The sequence below is a fragment of the Culicoides brevitarsis genome, chromosome 3 (genome assembly GCF_036172545.1).
Source record: "Culicoides brevitarsis isolate CSIRO-B50_1 chromosome 3, AGI_CSIRO_Cbre_v1, whole genome shotgun sequence".
NCBI classification, from domain to species: Eukaryota; Metazoa; Arthropoda; class Insecta; order Diptera; family Ceratopogonidae; genus Culicoides; species Culicoides brevitarsis.
In genome coordinates this window covers 33,774,049-33,792,952 of record NC_087087.1, presented here as the reverse complement: position 1 = coordinate 33,792,952, position 18,904 = coordinate 33,774,049, and the positions used below count along the sequence as shown (strand labels likewise).

The following is an 18,904-nucleotide window of genomic DNA, read 5'->3' as shown; positions in this document are numbered from 1 at the left end:
TTATTTTAAAAAATAAAAAATAAATAAATTTTTAATTTAAAAAAGTTAAATTTTCTTATAATTTTTTTTAAAAAATCCTCAAAAAAAATAATTTCTTACCATCGGGTATATCACTCGCCATTCATTGCTTCACACACAGAAAAGCAAAGGAGGATAAGGCTCGTTTTAATTTGATGATGTGAATCGGTGTGTTGATTCAAGTATTGGTCGTTCCGATGTTTTAAAACGATTTTTTATGTTTTGTTAATTTTTTAAGCCTCCCCGACCGACAGTGTGTGTGAAGAAAAATCCGGAGGAGATAGACACAAAAATGATGTTATTGATGATGATGTGTTAAAATGTTAAAATCACCAAGTCATTCATTCATTCAACATCTGTTACTACACTACGTTGCTCTCGGGACACCGAGGGTGTATGTCACAAAAATTATTTTTCAACACTGTCTCACTTTTTGGTTTTATGATAAATTAATATTTTCCGATTTTTTTTTTTATCTTTTTGGGGTTTTTCATGCTGCTTCACTTTTTAATACGAAATTAATAATGATGACGGTCTGTTGCAAATTTACAAACAAATACTCTCATTTTGGGTTTTTTCTCTGCTGTCTCCAAGTTCCGTTGCTCGATTCGAAAAAAAAAATTGAAAAAGAAAAACTTTTACAAGCAAATCAAAATAAAAATAAAAAACCAATATATTTGCATCAGTAACTTGAAATAATTTTCAAATCAAAGTTTTTATATTGATACCAGAAGTTTTTTTTTCTACGATTCATGATGTTAGCAAAAGTGCGTAGTAGTAGATAAGGCCTGCAGCAAAGCAATATCATCATTTTCCTTTTTATTTGTACAAGTTGGACTTGTTACAGGTAAAGAAGACACAAATTGATTGAATTTGTTTATTTATTTGATCTTGATGGAAAAAAAAGTTTGAAAAAGTAATAAAAATTAACTGATTTGTTTTTTTTTTTTATTAAGTAAGTACAGGACAACAAAAAAATCGAAAGTTTTTCTCACTTTGATAAAAAAAAATAAAATAAAAAAAGTATTTTTTAGACGATTTTATTGAAGGAAAAAATTCAGAATAAAAAATTTAAAAAAAAATATATTTTAATATTTTTTATTTTTTTAAATTTATTTTATTAAAAATAAATTTTCTTTTTAATTTTTTTTAATTAATAAATTTTTAATAAAAATTTAATAAATTTTTGAAATTTTTAAATATTTTTCTAAATTTTAAATTAAATTAAAAAATAATTTTTATGTCAAATTCATAAAAAAAATTGAAAAAAATTAAATTTCACAAGATTATTAAAAAAATAAAACTTTCCAAAATTAAACTTTTTAAATGAAAAACAAAAAAATTAAGAGCCTTCAAATATATTATTGAGTAATAAATTTTCATTAGTTCAAAAAAAAGTAATAATAACTTTTAATTCATTTATATTAATTAGCTTTAAAAAATAATTTTATTTAATAAAAAAAATTGAAAAATTATAAAATATTTTTGTTAAAAATTATTTAAAAAGAAATTATTTTTGTTTAATTTGCTTTTTTTAATTAAATTTTTTTAAAAAATCTAAAAAAATAAAAAAAAAAATAAAAAAAAAAAAAAAAAATATAAAAAAAAAATTTAATTTAAAAAAAATTATTTTCACAAAAAAAAAAATTAAAATTAAAAAAATTTTTTTTCAATAAAAAAAAATAAATTTTTCAATAAAAAAAAATTAAATTAAAAAAATTAAATATTTTTCAATTAAAAAAAAATTTTTTAAAAATAATTTAAACTAATTGTTTTAATAATTTTAAAACTCTAAAAAAATAAATAAATTTCATACAATAAATTTTAATAAAAAAAAATCCGTTCAAATCTCTGAAAGTCCATTAAAACACACAAAATTAAAGTAACAAAACCTCCATTCCATTCACCAAAACGAAAAATTAGTTTGTTGAATTTCTGTTTTGTTCCCGTTAAATATGCTTCAATGCAGGACAAAAAAAGAAAAAAAGAAACAAAACGGTAAAAATTTGTAATTTTTTCGATTAGTGTAATGTACAAAAATTTATAGCTGAACACATGGATGTTTGCGCTTCCATGCCACTGCGTTAACGTTTTCTGCACCAAAACGATAGATAATGGCATGGAATAGTATTTATAAATGCAAAATATTTCTGCTTCCTCTCCACTGACGTGTATGAATTTTTTTTTCTGCTGCCATGAATGTTATTTTGTGTACCTTGATATTTCATCCTTATTTATTTTTGCTCTGCATGCAAATCCATGCACAAAAAGTTCCAACAGACGAACAGAGAAAAAAAAACACACACATTTAACCTTTTGCTGTTTACAGTCGGCCTAGCTCACAATGAATGAATGAATAAAATGTTTTAAAGTAATGAAAATTTTGAACTTTACGCAATGTTTACATAAACTAGTTCGTATCTTTTGGTTTGCATCTCGAATTTCTCCCTTTTTAGTCGTCTTATTGCCAGTTACTTGTACGTTTAATTCGCAAACAATCTGGCAAAATTAATTTAAATGCCTCTTTTATGCGAACGAACCGAAATGACTTGAAGGAGATTTTCCTCCCGTTTTTTTTTTTAATTAATGCATCAAAAGTCACCAAATCATCAATGTATATGTTTATTTATGTACATTTGAAAGTTTTTTCCTCGTCATACAGTTTCTTGGTAGTAATGGATGTATTTACAAATATAATTAAAATTACGTATTTCTGGACAAAAAAAATTATTTTTTTTTAATTAAATTATTATTTTTTTTCCTGTTCAGTAAAGTGATATGATAGATTTTTTCTTCAATTATTATTATTTTTAGTAATTAATGTTTATTTTTTTTTATTTCTATATAATAATACTTCCTTCATTATTAGTGCTCCTTCTCCGTATAATAGTAACAGTAAACGAGAAGGCAAGCCTTGTATTAATTTTATTATTATTATTTTAAATTCAGATTACACTAATTTTTATCTATACAAATAATAATCAAGGATTAACAGCGTTTTTAACATATATTTTTTTATTTTTATAATAATTTTTAATAATAAATTAAATAATTTTTGCAACATTAGGTGGTCAATTTTTAGCACTTGGTTTAATTTTCTAAAGCGAAAAAATTAATTAATTAAAAAAATAATAAATATTTAAAAAAAATCGTTTTAAGACCATTTAACAACTTTTTTTTTCATGTATTTAATATTATTTTATCGTATCTATATGATTGTAATATTTTGCATTTTTTTAGATATTTAAATAAAAAAAATTAACAAAAAATAATTAAATGACGATTTAACAGGGAACAACTAGCATACTAAGTATAAGAGTTAATATTGTAATTTTTAATGTTTGTGCGGCATTGTTGTCAGCATTACTTGTTTGAAGTCCTTTAATTATTCGGTTACCGTTCTTATGATAGAATGTTTCGCTATTTTCATCGCCTTTGTTCACGGATTCGTTTTCCTTTTATTTATTTATTTTTTTTTTTTTGTGAAAAATAAAAAAAATATTAAATAATGAAAAAATTGATGAATGAGTAAAAAAAATATTTACCTCGTTACTCATATTTTCCTCGTGAATAGAATTGTGTTTGTTGAGCAATTTTGTTTTCTTTTGTAATTCCATTTCTAAAAAAAATTAATAAAAAAAATGTGGGAAAATTAATTTTTACGGTAAATAATGTTAAACAAAAAAAATGTTATTTATAATAACTCATCACATTTTATCTATGCAAATATTTAAATGTGTTATTATAATTTTTTTCGAGTGTTAAAGTAAATAAGTAGCACATGATACGTTTTTTGATATGATATGATACTTGTCCATTTTTTTGTTCTATTTAAAAAATTATGATTTTTAATGGCTTTTTATTGGTCTATCCGATTTTTATTATTATTTTTATTTCTCGTTTTAAATGAAAAAAAAAATTAAAATAAATAAAAATTTAATTAAAAGTTTTAATTTTAAAAAATTCAATTTAAAAAAGTTTAATTTAAAAAAAATTTAAAATAATATTTATATTTAATTTTTTGATTAAATTAAAAATGATAAAAATTATTCTTCAAATTTAAATTCATTTTTTTAAATTTAAATTGAAATATATATTCAATTTAAAAAAAAAATATAATGAAAAAAAAATTTAATAAAATTAAAAATTATAATTTTTGAAGTTTTCAATTTTTATAATAATTTTTATATTTAAAAAAATGTAAAAAAAAAAAATTAAAATGAAAAAAATAAAAGTTAAAAAAAAATAATTATTTTTTTTTAATTAATTTTTAGAAATTTTAAAGTTATTTTAAATTTTAAAAATTTTATTAAAATTTAAAATTTTTAAAATTTATTTCAAGTTTTAAGCTTTTTGAGAAAAAAACATCAAGAAAAAAATATTTAAAGAATAAAATAAAAATTGTTGAAGTTTTCAACATATTTATTATATAATTTTTTTATTTAAAAAAATAATATAAAAAATTTTAAAAAATTATTCTTGAAAATTAAAAAATATTTTAATTTCGTATTTCAAAAATTTAATTAATTCAAAACATTAAAAAAATTAAAAAAAAATAATAATTTTAAAATTTGAAACAAAATTTTTAAATTAAAAAGAAACAAAATAAATATGTAAAAAAAATTCAAAAATAAAAAAAAAATTTTTGATAGGTAATTTCAGACATTTTTAATAAAAATTAAATATAATGTAAAAAATTATCAAAAAGCGCTCAAATGTTCAAAATTCATTAACGCATCGAGTTCCCTTAAATACTTTAACACACATTGCAAATTATAAATGTTACAAGGATTAATAACATTCGTGAAAAATAAATACAAAGCGTAATTTTTTACGTCGAACAAACAAACAAACGAAAAAAAAATAATTTTTTGACACATACCATACAAGCGAATTGTTCCTTCGGCATCCCCGATACTATTTTTCGAAATACATTTATATCCGCCCATGTCAGTTTTCTGTAAGCTCCGTATGATGAGAGTCATCTGCACAGCGTACATCGAGTTATTATCGGTCTCTTTCATTAAATATCGATCATTCGTTATTATCATTTCACCTACGACGATAATGAATTAAAAATAAATAATTTATAATTGCTGCACTGGGTGCAGATGAAACATTTCGTTGAATTAATTTTTTTTATCTCCGCTTGTGTGTTAATTGTTATTCTGATATGACTATTTGCTATCAACACACAAACATTATGAAATATTAAAAAAAAAAAATTTCGGCGAAAAATCACGAATTGCCCTCATGGGACGTCGTTGCTCACCGTTTTCTCGTGTCCAATAATTAATTGCTTTCGGCGAAGCTTCTACGTTACAAACTAGCGTTACATCGGTATTCAGCGGGGCGCCTACAAGCTGATTCGGCACTTGAATCAACGGATGAACTTGATGATGGGAGAAAAAAAAAGAAGAAAAAAATGAAAAAAGCACTTTTCAAAAAATTTAATTTAATCTTATCGCATATTTTAGTCGGAAATATGGCACACAAGGTAATTGTTAACGTTGCGAACAAACATTACTCCTACTTCACATGAGAGATGAGCGAGCATCGAGGGTTCCGTAAAACGATAACAAATATTATAATTTATTCAACAACTCTCTCGCAGTACCGTGTCGATGATTGAAACAATTGCATCCTTGACGTTTAAGGATATTTACACACACAAAGTTTGGAGTGATGCTCGATCGTTCCATGTGAAATGTTTGACAAAAAATTAAGTTTGTTCGGGGAATTAAGTGTTTTTTACTTCTAAACGACAGAAAATCAATGGAACTTACAATGAACCTGTAATTTAATTGCTTTGCTGACACTCGGAGGAACCTGAAAAAAAATAATTTTTTATAAATTTTTTACAATTTTGACTTAAAGTTAAACTTAAGAAATTAACGAAACTTAATATTGAGCTCGATTAAAATAATATAAAAATTTTGACTTAAGCTTAAGTTTGAAAATTAATCTTAAGTTAATAAATTTTTGATTAAATTTTTCAATTTTAATTTTTTTTTAATTTAAAAATTATTTTTTTTAAGTTGACTTAATATGACTTAAGAATTAAGTTTTTAACTTTTACTTAAGAATTTTTTTTCTTTTTTTTTCTTTAACTTTTATGTTAACCTTAAAGTTGCAAAAAAAATTAGAAAAATTAAAAAAAAAATTATTTTTTTCCTTAAAATGATCAAAAACTTTACTTTTCAACTTAAGCTTAAGTCAAGAAATTTTTTTTTCTTAAGTTCAAAATTAAGACTTTACGTTTTAATTCGTAATTTTTTGTATGAACTTAAGAATTAAGTTTTTGTTTTTGACTTAAGATTATTTTTCTTATGAATTAAAAAAAATTAAAAATTCTTTAAGTCAACTTAAGAAAATTAATTTGCAAAAAAAATAGAAATTTTTTTCAAAAATTTACATTTTAACCTTAAAATTGTCAAAAAATTTTCTTTTTATTTCTTAACTTAAGCTTAAGTCAAAATATTTTCTTGTTCAAATTCAAAATTAAGACTTTACGTATAAATTTTTAACTTTTTTGTATGAACTTAAGGTTGTTAAGTCAATTTAAGTCGTGTTAAGTCAATAAATTAAAAAATTTTTAAGTGAAATTTGTTCATTAAATAACAAATTTTTAGTTTTAAAAATTTCTTGTTAATTTTTTTGAACAAATTTTAATAATTAATTGACTTAACACGACTTAAGCTGACTTAACATAATTAAATTTGTTCTTTAAGTCAAAAATTGATCCTAAAATCGAATAAATTGACTTACGCCATTACTTGCGATGCACAAATATCCTCCCATTTCTGACCTCGTAACTTTCGACAAAGTCAACATTTCACCCTCAACAGTCAAAACTACAAAAAAATAAATTTTAATTTAAAGAAAACACTTGAAAAATCTCAAAAACTTACCCTTGCTTTTGCCATGCTGACCATTCCTTGCGATAATTTCTCGACCATCTTGTCGTTTCCACACAACTTTGGGCTTCGGGAATCCGCGCGCCTTGCACACCAACTTCGCCGTACCGCCTTCCGGGACCATCATGTCGCCCGATGTCTCTTCATAGATGATGTCAGGCGGAATAACAACCTCTAAAAATGCTGTTTGCATTTTCATGGGATCGGTATTTACCTAGATACGACGGAGAATGTTCGGACAACATGATGACGATGATGATGGGATTCGGAGAAAAAAGAGAAAAAAGGGGAAACGTTGTAAATGATAACAATATTAAAGGTAAACAAAGATCATTCGTTTATGTTTAGGTAGAGAAGTTATTACGGAGAAAGGCAAAAAAAAGGTCAAAAGTGATAATGGAAAACTGAGAAAGAGGGAAAAGTTGTTTGTTGTCTTGTCAACTTTGGAGCATTTTTTGAAGCAAAAAGTGAGGGATTTTTCTTGTTTTAAAGAAATTTATAGAAAAATTGATTTGAGTTTAAGATAAGATTTTTTTTAAGAAAAATATTTTTAAATATTAATTTTTTTAATCTAAAAAAAATGTTTTTTAAGAAATGTTAAAAAATTCAACAAAAAATTTTGTTTAAAAAAAAAAATAATTTTTTTTTAAATTTAAAAAAAAAAAAAAATAATTTAAAAAATTTAAAAAAAATAATTTAAAAATTTTATACAAAAATAATTTATTTTTTAATTTTTTTGAGTCTCATAAAAAATGTCAAAAAAATAAAAAAAAAACAATTTTCAAATTTTATGCAAAAATAAATTATTTTTAATTTTTTGAGTCTCATAAAAAATGTCAAAAAATTAAAAAAAATAAATTTAAAAATTTTATGAAAAAAAAATTTTTTTTACTTTTGAAGTGTCTTAAAAAATTTAAAAAAAAATTAAATAAATTAAAAAAATTCAATAAAAATTTTTTTTTAGAAAAAAAATTTTATGAAAAAAAATACTTTTAAATTTTTTGAATCTCATAAAAAAAAAATTAAATTAAAATTTTGAAAAAAAAAAATTTTTTTTTATTTTGAAAATTAAAAAATTTGATAAAAATTTAAAAATTTAAATTTTTAAAAAAACTTCTTTTAAAAAATTAAAAATAAATTTTTTTTAATAAAAAATTAAAGAATTTTCTGAAGTCTTAAAAAATTTTTATCGAAAAACTAAAAATTTTGATATCTCGAGAAAAAATTATTTTAAAATTTGAAATTTTATGTTCAATTAACTTAAAAAATTAACGAAATTCCAACTTCTTCCCTTTAATTCAAAATTCAGGAAAAATTTTAAAACCATCCTCCATATCAAACCCCTTCAGACAGACAATTTCAATCAAAACTCATCTCATTTTTTGCCAATCATCCGTCACTTGACCACTAAAAAATATTGATTTACCTGACACATGTACTGCCCTCGATCTTCCATCTTGACATTTTTGATAACCTACAAAGGGAACATTTAAGATTTCGTCCCTTTCAACGGAAATTATCTCACAAAAGTTGATTGAAAAACTTACCAAGGTCCATGTGTTGTAATCGTTGTGCGTAACCGACAACCGACCGTTGTTAGTAATGACATGCTCATGAATTGCTAAAATGGCTTTCGCATCAGCCTTGATCCACGCTACCTAAATTTTCATTTTTTTTTTTTGCAAAAAAGTCAATTTTAGCAATTAGTTGAAAAGATTTCAGACGATATCGATAAAAAATATAATAATGATTTTTTTTCTTTTTTTTAATGTTTTTAGTGCTACATTTTGACAAGCATGCAATTTTTTTTTGTTTCATGCAATGACATAAAATAATTAACAAGTGCCTTGATTTTTTCTTTTAAGAAAATCTAAACTAGGTGCATTTTTTTGAATTTTTTTGAACAAAACTAGCAAGTAACAACACTACAAGTAACATTGGTGCCATTTTTATGTACAATTGAGCTTCGATAAAATTTCGATCCAAAACATGTCAAAATTTTACGTCGGCCTCGTGCAGCGTGGTGCAGATAAAAAACAATTTCAGGTGCATTGTGGTGCATATAAATAGTTATAGTTTCATAGAAGATGGTGCAAGTGCAAGTGCATGTTGCAAGGAAGGTTGTGCAATTTCGTTCATCATACAAAAAAATTATGGAAGGTGCTTACGGTGCCAGTTGTGCTATAACAAGGATTAATAAGAAAAACCAAGAAAAAGGGTAATTTTGCGTTCCTTCGTTCTATCAAAAACAGTGAACATGTACAAAAAAATTCTGATTTTTTTTTTGGGACTATAGAAAAATTATATAAATGGTGCCGTCGGTGCTCTGTGCTTTTATATCGAAAAATAAAAATCATATATGTGTCTATTGCAGCATGACCACAATAATCAATGAATATTGTTTTTTACTCACTGGCGTTACGGATACGTACCCTGGCTTGAGCCGAATCACCACTCACCCGATAACCCCCTAAATTGTTTACCACACATGTGAATGTTGCGTCACGCCCTTGCGAGATTGTTATGTTTTCCAGAGGAAACACAAAATCTGGCTCGAATGCAGCAGCTACGGAAAAAATATTAGTTTCTGTTACATTTTTTCTTTTTTTCGCCCAGAGATCAATTATCGTTAGTGAAAATCATGCGGCAACATATGCGAAATCAATTTATTAAATGGAGAAAAATTTCTTCATCTCTGATGTTTTATTAAATAAATCAAGCTGGACTCACCATACTGATGAACAAATAATAGATACGTGAATATCACCAATGAGTAGTTGAAGGCGAACAATTTATGTTGTATTTTGTGTACGGTTTGAATTAAAAATTCGGTCCATAATTGACTAAAATCCTGGATATTTCTTTTCATTTTCTTCGTTCTAGATGCCGGTTTGCTTGTAGCATGGTTGTTTATTATAAATGCCACACTAAATAAGGTTTTTTTAAAAAAAAGATAAAATTCTTGTAATTTTTTGTGGAATTTTATTTTTATATTTTTTTTTTGTCATTTTTAGATCAATTGTTTTAAAGGAGATTAACGAAATTTTTTTTATTTTTTTTTTAAAGAATGATTTTTTTTACAAATTCTTAAAATTTCATAAGAAACAAAATTTTTCTATTTTTTAATTTTTTTTTCTTTTCTTTCTTTCAAAATTTCTTAAATTTTTTTTTTTCAATGTTTTCAATAATTTCTATATGTATTAATTTTTTTTAAAGAGAAGAATTTTATTTTATGAATAATTATCATTTATATCGAATGCTTAAATTTTTTCAAAATTCATTAGTTTAAAAATTGAAAAATTTAAAAAGAAAAAAAATCATTTAACAAAATTACAAAAAAAATTAAAATAAAAATTATATTTTTAATTTTCTAAAATTTTTTCTTTATAATCATTAAATTAAATTAAATTGTAATTAATTAAATTAAAGTAATTAATTTGAAGAATTTTAATAAATTTAATAATTATTATAATTAAAAAAAAATAATTTAATAATGAAGAAAAGAATTTTATTTTATAAAAAATATCATTTAAAAGTCAAATGCTTAATTTTTTGTAAAATTACAGCAAATTTCTGCAGAAATTATTAATTTAATAATATTTAATTTACAAATAATTGAAAACTTAAAATGAGATAAAATTGAAAAAAAAATTAAAATTAAAGAAATTTTGATCTTTAGTAAATTTTAATCTTAAATTTTAAAATAAAAATGTTTTTTAATCCATTGAATAAATAAATAAAATAAGAAATCATATTAAAAATTTAAGTATTTTGAAAATTTGAAATTTTATTTTTAGAGAAAAAAAAATAATTAAATTTTTACTAAAACAAATTTAAATTTTAATTAATTAAATATTTTTTTAATTCTAAATTATTTTTCAATTTTTACTAAAATTAATAAATTAAAATTAATTTTTTAAAATGATTTTTTAATATCAATGAAAATCGTTTTTAATTATGATTTTTAAACTGTTTTTTTTTATTTAATTTATTTCTGTAATTTTGTTCTTATTTTTTTATTTCTTTTTCAATCTATATTTTAATTTTTTAATAAAATAATAAGTAAATAAATTAATAATATCTGAAAAAAATCATAAAAAAATGTAAAACCAAAGAAAATTTTTAAGATATTTTTTTTTGCTTTGTTTAATTAAAAAAGAATAAAATAAATATTTGAACGTTTTAGCGAAAACAAAGCTCAATTTTAGCATCTTTCAAAATTTATTTCCAAATAAAAATCGCTATTTACATTTATTTACTCAAAATATAAATCATGACAGCATCCCGAGAATTATGACAAAAAATAAGTCAATATCCCCAAATTTATTATGGTTTAAAAAGTTTCCTTCGCAACACCTTCCTTCTTCTTACTTTTTGACCCAAAAATAACAACTTTCGGCAACGCAGGCAACAAAAGTAGCAGCGGAAAGGATAATAAGTCTCACAAACAAAAACTTGCACAATCATAAGCATATTATGTATTTTTCACATCGTTCCTTTCTTTCGTTTTTCTTTTTTAAACGGGAAAGATTAAATTTCAGGTTTGCACACACTTCCATTCATATAAACACTTTGTTATCAATGTCACGTATTTTCCCCCTTCATTTCAGAAACTCTCTATTTACACATTTTTGATATTTTATGCCGAGAGTCGACTGTCGTCACGAGAACATTAAATTTAAAAAGGAAAGCGTGAAAAGGGCAATAGATATAAATGTTGAAAGGTGAATTTGCCGCTGTCTGTAGTCTATTTTTTTTTACCATAACAATGCGGGAAACAATATACCGAGTGCAGTGACGGAACAAATTTCATAAAATTTTTTTTAAAAATTAAAAAAAAACTATTGAAAAACTTTCAATTAATCCAAACCAAAAATTTAAAGCCTAAAATTAAAAAAAATAAATCTATGATGAAATTTTTTTTTTAATTTTTATCAATTTTTTACTCAAAAATAATTTTAATAAAAATTTTAATGAATTAAATTTTTATTAAAATTTTAATTAAATAAAAATAAATTTTATTTTAAAACAAAATAATAATAAAAATTATAAAATATTCAAAATATTAAAAATTTAAGCAAAATATGTAAAAAATCAAAAAAAATTAAAAAAAAAATAAAAATCCGCGATTTGAAAAAAAATTTTTTTTTTAATTTTTCATAAAATAAAATTATTAATTTTTCACTTAAAAAAAAAATTCATGAAAATTTTAAGTGAATAATAACTGAATAATTTTTTTAAATTCTTGTTAAAATATTCATTAAAATATTTATTTAAAAAAATAATTTTATTTTGTACAAAATTTTTAATTTAATTATTAATTTTTATTTTTTTAATTTTATATAAAAAGTTTAAAAATAAAAAAAAATTATTAAAAAAAAATTAAATAAATTTATTTTGAAATTAATTTTTAATTAATTTTTTTTAAAGGAGATTTTCGTAATTTTTCCGCTACTGACTTTTCGCAGTATATTTGTATAGGAAATGCTTTTATTACTGCCTCTCTGTTTTGAATAATATTTTCGGAGCGCGCAAAATAAATAGAACAGGTGGAATGTTAATGTTTGTCGTGCGTTCCACAGAGAATTATTACGCGAGAGCGAAACTGTGTAACGAGCAGTCATTTATTGCCGTTTTCCTTGTTATCTTATCACATCCGATTAATTGAAATGCCGTAGACGGAATTCGTGTAGTAAATCAAGTGTTTTGCTTAATTTTGTCTTTAACACGTTTCTGAAGTGCAAATCAATAGAGAACCGTCTCGCTCTCGATTTTTTTCTGCACAAACAGCACAAACATTTTTTCCCGTAAAAATGAATAATGATATGAAAACAAGCGTGGTCCAGAATAATAAGTGCCTTCCGAGATAGCTGAAAAAAACGAAGAAATGGACCCGACACACGATGACAAACTATATTTTGGGAAAAAAGATTTATCTTTAATTTGAGACGTGATTGAACACGTAGATACTCCGAATTTTTGTTTTTTTCCTCTTTTTTCAATTTTCACGACTTTGAGTCAATTTTAAATTATTTAGTTTCTGTTTGAAGTTTGAGCACCGCACTCAGAAACTCACTTTGACACAACTTTTATTTTAAAAAGTCACAAACTGTTTATTTTATTCATGATGACTGTTGTATGCAAAACTTATCTTTAGATGAAAATCAAATGTCATTTCCGTCTGTGAACTGCAAGAGATTTAAAAGCAAATATACTTGGTATTATTTTAAGTTTCAAGACAAACTTTCCATAAATTATCGTCAAACTGTGAAATCAATATTTGATTATTTGTGCTTGAAATTGAAGGAATTTGCTCTCGGTACGATTTTAAAGCATCAAAAGTAAAGAGAGACTAATGAAAGTGTCGATTGACGGCGGCCAAATGAGACAAATATTTTATTAGTTTAGTTGTTTTTGGAAATTCAATTAAAAATTAAGACAATTTTGGGAAAAGTGGTTTACTTGAAGATTTTCACATTAAAGGATATTTTGCTGAAAATAAAATAAATAAAATATTTTTAATTTTTAATAAATAATAAATTATTTTAATTACATAAATAATCTGAAAAAAATAAAATTTTTAAAAAATAATTAAAATTAAATTATATAAAAATAAAAATTTAAGAAAAAAAAATTAAATCCAAAATTTTTCATATTTTATTTAAAAAAATTAAAATAATTAATTAAATTTAAATTTTTATTTTAAAATTGAAAATTAATTTAAATCAATAATAAAAATAATTTAATGAGGTAAATTTAATAATTTGAAAAACGTTGCAAAAATTAAAATTTTAAGCAAAAAAAATTAGAATGAAAAAAGTATCAAAAAAAAATTTTTTTTTTGAACTCTTAATATTTAATTTAAAAAAAAATAATAATTAAAATTTAATATTAAAAATTTTTTCCTTTAAATTAAATATTTTTTTTTTTACATAAAAATAATCATTAATAAAATTTTAAAAAATTTAAAAAATTTTTTTAAATAAAAAAAATAGGTAAAAAAATCAATTTTTTTTCATTTTTTTTTTTAAAAAAATAATTTAATTATTAAATTTTTTAAATTTGTTAATTTTAATTTTAAATAATTAAAAAAAAAATTTAAAATTTAAATTAATTTATTAAAATTATTTTTTTATTCTTTTTAAAATTAAAAATTAATTAACAGTTAAAAAAAATTAAATAAAATTTAAAAAGCGTTCGATTTTCAACAAGAAAAAAAATTTTATAAATATTTTTTTTTATGAAAAAAAATTTTTTTTTTACAATTTTTTAAAATTTTTTTAAGAATATTTTTTTATTGAGATTTATTTTTTTTTTGTCTCACGAAAAAATTTTCAATAATTTCAATTTTTCACAAATTTTCCTAAAATTGAAATTTTCACTTTAAAATTCGTCAATATTGATTCAAGCTGTCAATTGATACCAAAAACCCCATTAAAAAAATATAAATTTCTTGATCTCATTTCAACTTCCTTTTTATTTTAAAAAATTATAAAATTTTGAGTTGAATAAAAAATGAGCTTAAATCCCTTTTCGTAGATACAGACAAAAATCGGCTTATTACTGCTTCCTTATCTGCAGCAACATCGTCTACCTGTTGTTGCTTTTACTCAGTAAAGTCTCTTTGATTAATTTGAATTGACAGGCATGAATATTTAAACAAGAAGACTTTTAGTTCCGTATTTTTTTTCAGTGAGGCGCATTCAATGTCAAGAAATTCTTTAAGAAAATTTTCAGTTAAAATTTTTTCTTTTGTTTGTTCGAGTTTGAGCTAATTACATGTCACGGATGTCTTGTCACCGCCAAAAAAATGCACATTTTGCTCTTTTTTCTCCAGTAATGTGGCTATTCAGTTGAAAATAATTTAAATTGGATGAAGAAAAATTTGAATATACGAAATTTTTAATAAAAAAAAAATCTGTTCGTGTATGACAGATACAGGCAGTAATTTTTTTTCTTCTAAAAAATCGACTTACGAAGGAGGAGGGTTAAAAACATAATATAATAAGAATAATGTCAACCACAGAATTTATCCATGGGACTTGTTATAGATCTCTTTTCTATGCAAATAAATGAAAAATCGAAAGAAATCAACAATACTTTACAAGTTTTTTTGTGTGTCAACAAAACATAGGCAAAAGTTGACAACGACGACATGTTCCGCAAAGTTCAATACCTTTTTTTCTTGTCGAGGAAATATTTATTTTAAAAATGTCTGTAATTAAAGTTTGGGAAAAAGTCAAAAGTTTGCGAACCTTTTAGTTTACATCAGGCGTTAAGAGGAATTTATGTACGGCACGATTTTGTGTCGAAATGCGACAAAAGTGACATCGATGTTAATGTGACTGGAAAATTAAGTGAAGAACCTTCAATGATGAAAATTTGTCCTTTTTCGTATAAAAATTGAGGAATTTATTGAATTTTTTCCCGAAAATGAAACAAAGAGATGGAATTTAAGATTAAAATCAATTCTTAAAGATAAATTTTTGTTTGAAATATTTTAAAATAAAAAATAAAAGAATTTTTCCTTAATAATTTATTAATTTTTTTTATTTTATTTTTTCATTAATATTTTTAACTAAAAATTTTAAAATTTTATTTTTTTTTATTTTAGAATTAATTTTTAAACAAAATTTTTATTTTATTTTTTATTAAAAAATATTTTAAAGTTAAAATTTACATGAAAAAATATTTTAAAAAAATTTTAATAATAATTTTTTAAAAAATAAAAATTAAAAATTTTAATAAAAAATTAATAAAAAATTTTAAGATATAAATATAAATTTTTTTTTTGAAATAAAAAAAATAAAATTTTATAAAAAAAAAATTTCAGAAATAATTTTTTATAAAAAAATATTTTATGGTCGAAATTTATTTTATTTATTTATTCGAATTTAAATATTTAAAAAAATATAAAAAAAAATTAATTATTAAAAAAAATTAAAAATAAAATAAACCTAATTTAAAAATAAAAAATTTAAAAAAAAATTTTTTTTTTGTTACTTTTGACACAGATAAATTTAAAAATTTTAATTTTCAAACAATTCAAACAAATAATATTTTAAAAAAAATGAAATATTTAAAATTTTAAATAAAATATAAAATAATAAAAATTAATTTTAAGAAAATTTAGCTAATAAAAAGTAATTAATTATCAATTAATTAATAAAAATTTAAAAAAATAATAATTTAAAAATTTTTAAGTTAATTTAAAAAATTCTTTTTTGTTATAGATAAATATTAAAATTATTTTTTTTTATAAAAAAAAATATTAAAAATTTTTTTTGAAGGTCATACAAAAATAAATTCAACTTTTTCATCAAAAGTCAAAGTCATTTAATCTTGAAAATGACGAATTCTCGTCAGCTGTTGTTTCGCAGTCAATTTCTCCGTTCAAAACGACAATTTTATTGCTTGTTAACTTAACATTTTTCCGTTATTTTTCGCATCATCAACTAATTAATCATCAGCAACAACGCAACAAAATCACATAAAAAAACAAGAAAAAAACGCAAATTTCATAGCAAAAAAATTTGTTTTTGTTACACACTCGACTCTGGATCCTTATTGAATTACAAACTTTTTCATCGGTACTTGCCATGTATGATTGCCATAACTCATGTATATTATGTGTTTACATTGCTCAACAAACTACCGAAATATTATATCTATTTTTTCACTGCCGCTCTGCACAACTACACATGTTTCAGTTCACAAAATTGGTGATTGTTTATGTTTAGTCAATAATGTAAATAAATTATTATGAGGCTAAGCGTTCTCCGCTATTTACTCATGATATCCTCAATAATAATAACAGCAGCCCACATACGACGACGACGACGTAATTGTTTCATATTGTTTAATGTATGCAAATGAGGATCATGTAAAAGTAATTAAACGAACAATATCGAAATTCGGGAATATTTAACTTATTTAGCAAATATGCAATCAAATCTGCCCATTATCTCCCTACCGCGATTATAATATTTTGTTTAATATTTATTTTAATATTTTTTTTTAAAGTAAATAGCTAACAGGAAATCAATTAATGATTGATGAAATTGTTACAAATTATTCTGCTGGTCAAAAGGTTGCAGATTGGCAGGAAATTTTTCATTTGCATAAACTTGAAATTTTGTCATGTCATGCAAATTGAAGAATTTGTTTTATTAATTTTGTCAGTTTGTGACCTTTAAGATATTAATACTCTGAACTTTATTTTTATAGTTTTTGATTAAAATTTTTTTAAAGAAATATTGTTGTTATAATGTAATTTTATTAATTTTATTTTAATTGTTTATTATTTTAAGTTGATTCAAAAGTGTTCAAAAAAAAATTTTATTTTTTCAAATTTATATTTTTAGATAAAAAATTTTTTTTAAAATTAAGAATTTTAAATTAAAAAATTAATTAATTAATAAAAAAAATAAAATTAAATAAAAAAAATTAATTAATAAAATAAATTAATAAAAAGATAAATAAATAAATAAAATAATTCAAAATTCTTAAAATTTATTTTTTTAAATATTTTTAATTTATTATTGTTATATTTAATTAAAAATTTAATAAAGTATTAAAACAATTGAAAGTTTAGAAAAATATTTTATTTTGTTCAATAAAAAAAAATTAAAACAAAATAAAAAAAAATCAAAAATTATAGAAAAATATTATAATTTAAATTTATTAAACAAAAATTAATTTTTAATGATATATTTTTATTTATAAAAAATTAAAAATAATTAATAAATTGACAAAAAAATGAATTAAAAAAAATCATTAGGTATTATTAAAATTATTTTAAAACTTATTAAAAAATTGAAAATAAAACTTAAAATATTTGAATTTGAAAATTTAATGAAAAATTATAATTTTAATCAAGATAAAATTAATTAAAGTGTATTAAAAAAAATAATTTATTATTGAAATTTATAAAAAAAAATAAATAAAAATGATCAAAAATGAAAATTAAAATTTATTTAACATAAAATAATTTAAATTTTATTGATGAAAATTTAAAAATAATAAATTCATTTAAAATAAAAAAATGAAATTAAAAAAAAAATTAAAATTTATTGAAAAATATGAAAAATAAAAAAAATATTAATTAATACCTATTTATTTAATTAAATTTACAAATATTAAAAGATTAAAAAATAAATTAGGTATTATTATAAAAATTATTCTAAAAAATATAAAAATTAAAACTTATTGAAGAAAAATTAATTAATTTACAAAAAATATTATTAATGAAAAATTTAAAACAAAAAATTATTTTAAAAAATAAAAAAATAAATATTTAAAAAATTCCTCAAAATTATCTAACCTCCAGACATTAAAAAATTAAACAAAAATCAACTTTAAATTTTAAACATTGCTTAATTCTTTGAAATAAAACTTCTCTCCGAAAAGTGACCATAATTGAGTGGCTCTAAAATTTTGTTATATAATTTGTAAAGTTTTTAATTGACAGTCTTTTATTTTTTTTTCTATTTATATGTCTCGACTCTTTGTTTGCTCTTCACTTAGCCCAAAAACGGTAATTTGATTAAAATTTTAAATGAGTGTCAAAAATTTGTTAAATAAACACTTTTTTTTATTTATTTTATCACTTATGAAATTTTTTCAATTTTTGGTGTAAATCTCACACTAAATATTTTAATGATCTTTTAATGACAACTTTCACTGCGTGGCAATAATAATTATATTTGATTGATTACTAACCAATTTTCAATTTTTTCTTTCTTGCGCTCAATAATTAATTTGACACTGTTTCGTTTGATTGATCTTGTCAATTTCTATAAATCATTCTGGTTCTGCTTCATTAATCCAACTATTAGTTCTTTTGCTATCCCAGAAGATTTTGAGGACTTAACCGGTTGAACGTTGAACTAAAACTGCAATCACATAGTTCATGTTCTTTTATTGTTGGGGCGCAATTCGACTTTCCATGTTTAGTTTTCCGTTCGAAA

At 21.3% G+C, this 18,904-nt stretch overlaps 1 protein-coding gene across 1 annotated transcript; it reads right to left on the bottom strand.

Annotated features, from left to right (window-relative positions):
* Positions 1-3,185: 3,185 nt before the first annotated feature.
* Positions 3,186-18,798, bottom strand: LOC134834789 (protein amalgam). The gene is made up of 12 exons (XM_063849567.1): positions 18,657-18,798; positions 9,666-9,862; positions 9,368-9,501; positions 8,483-8,593; positions 8,362-8,409; positions 6,930-7,149; positions 6,787-6,872; positions 5,805-5,847; positions 5,291-5,410; positions 4,901-5,074; positions 3,564-3,637; positions 3,186-3,473 (listed from the first exon to the last, which is right to left on the bottom strand). The coding sequence occupies exons 2-12, from the start codon at positions 9,802-9,804 to the stop codon at positions 3,303-3,305; spliced, it is 1,320 nt and encodes a 439-aa protein (XP_063705637.1). The 5' UTR covers positions 9,805-9,862; positions 18,657-18,798; the 3' UTR covers positions 3,186-3,302.
* Between the last annotated feature and the right edge of the window lie 106 nt (positions 18,799-18,904).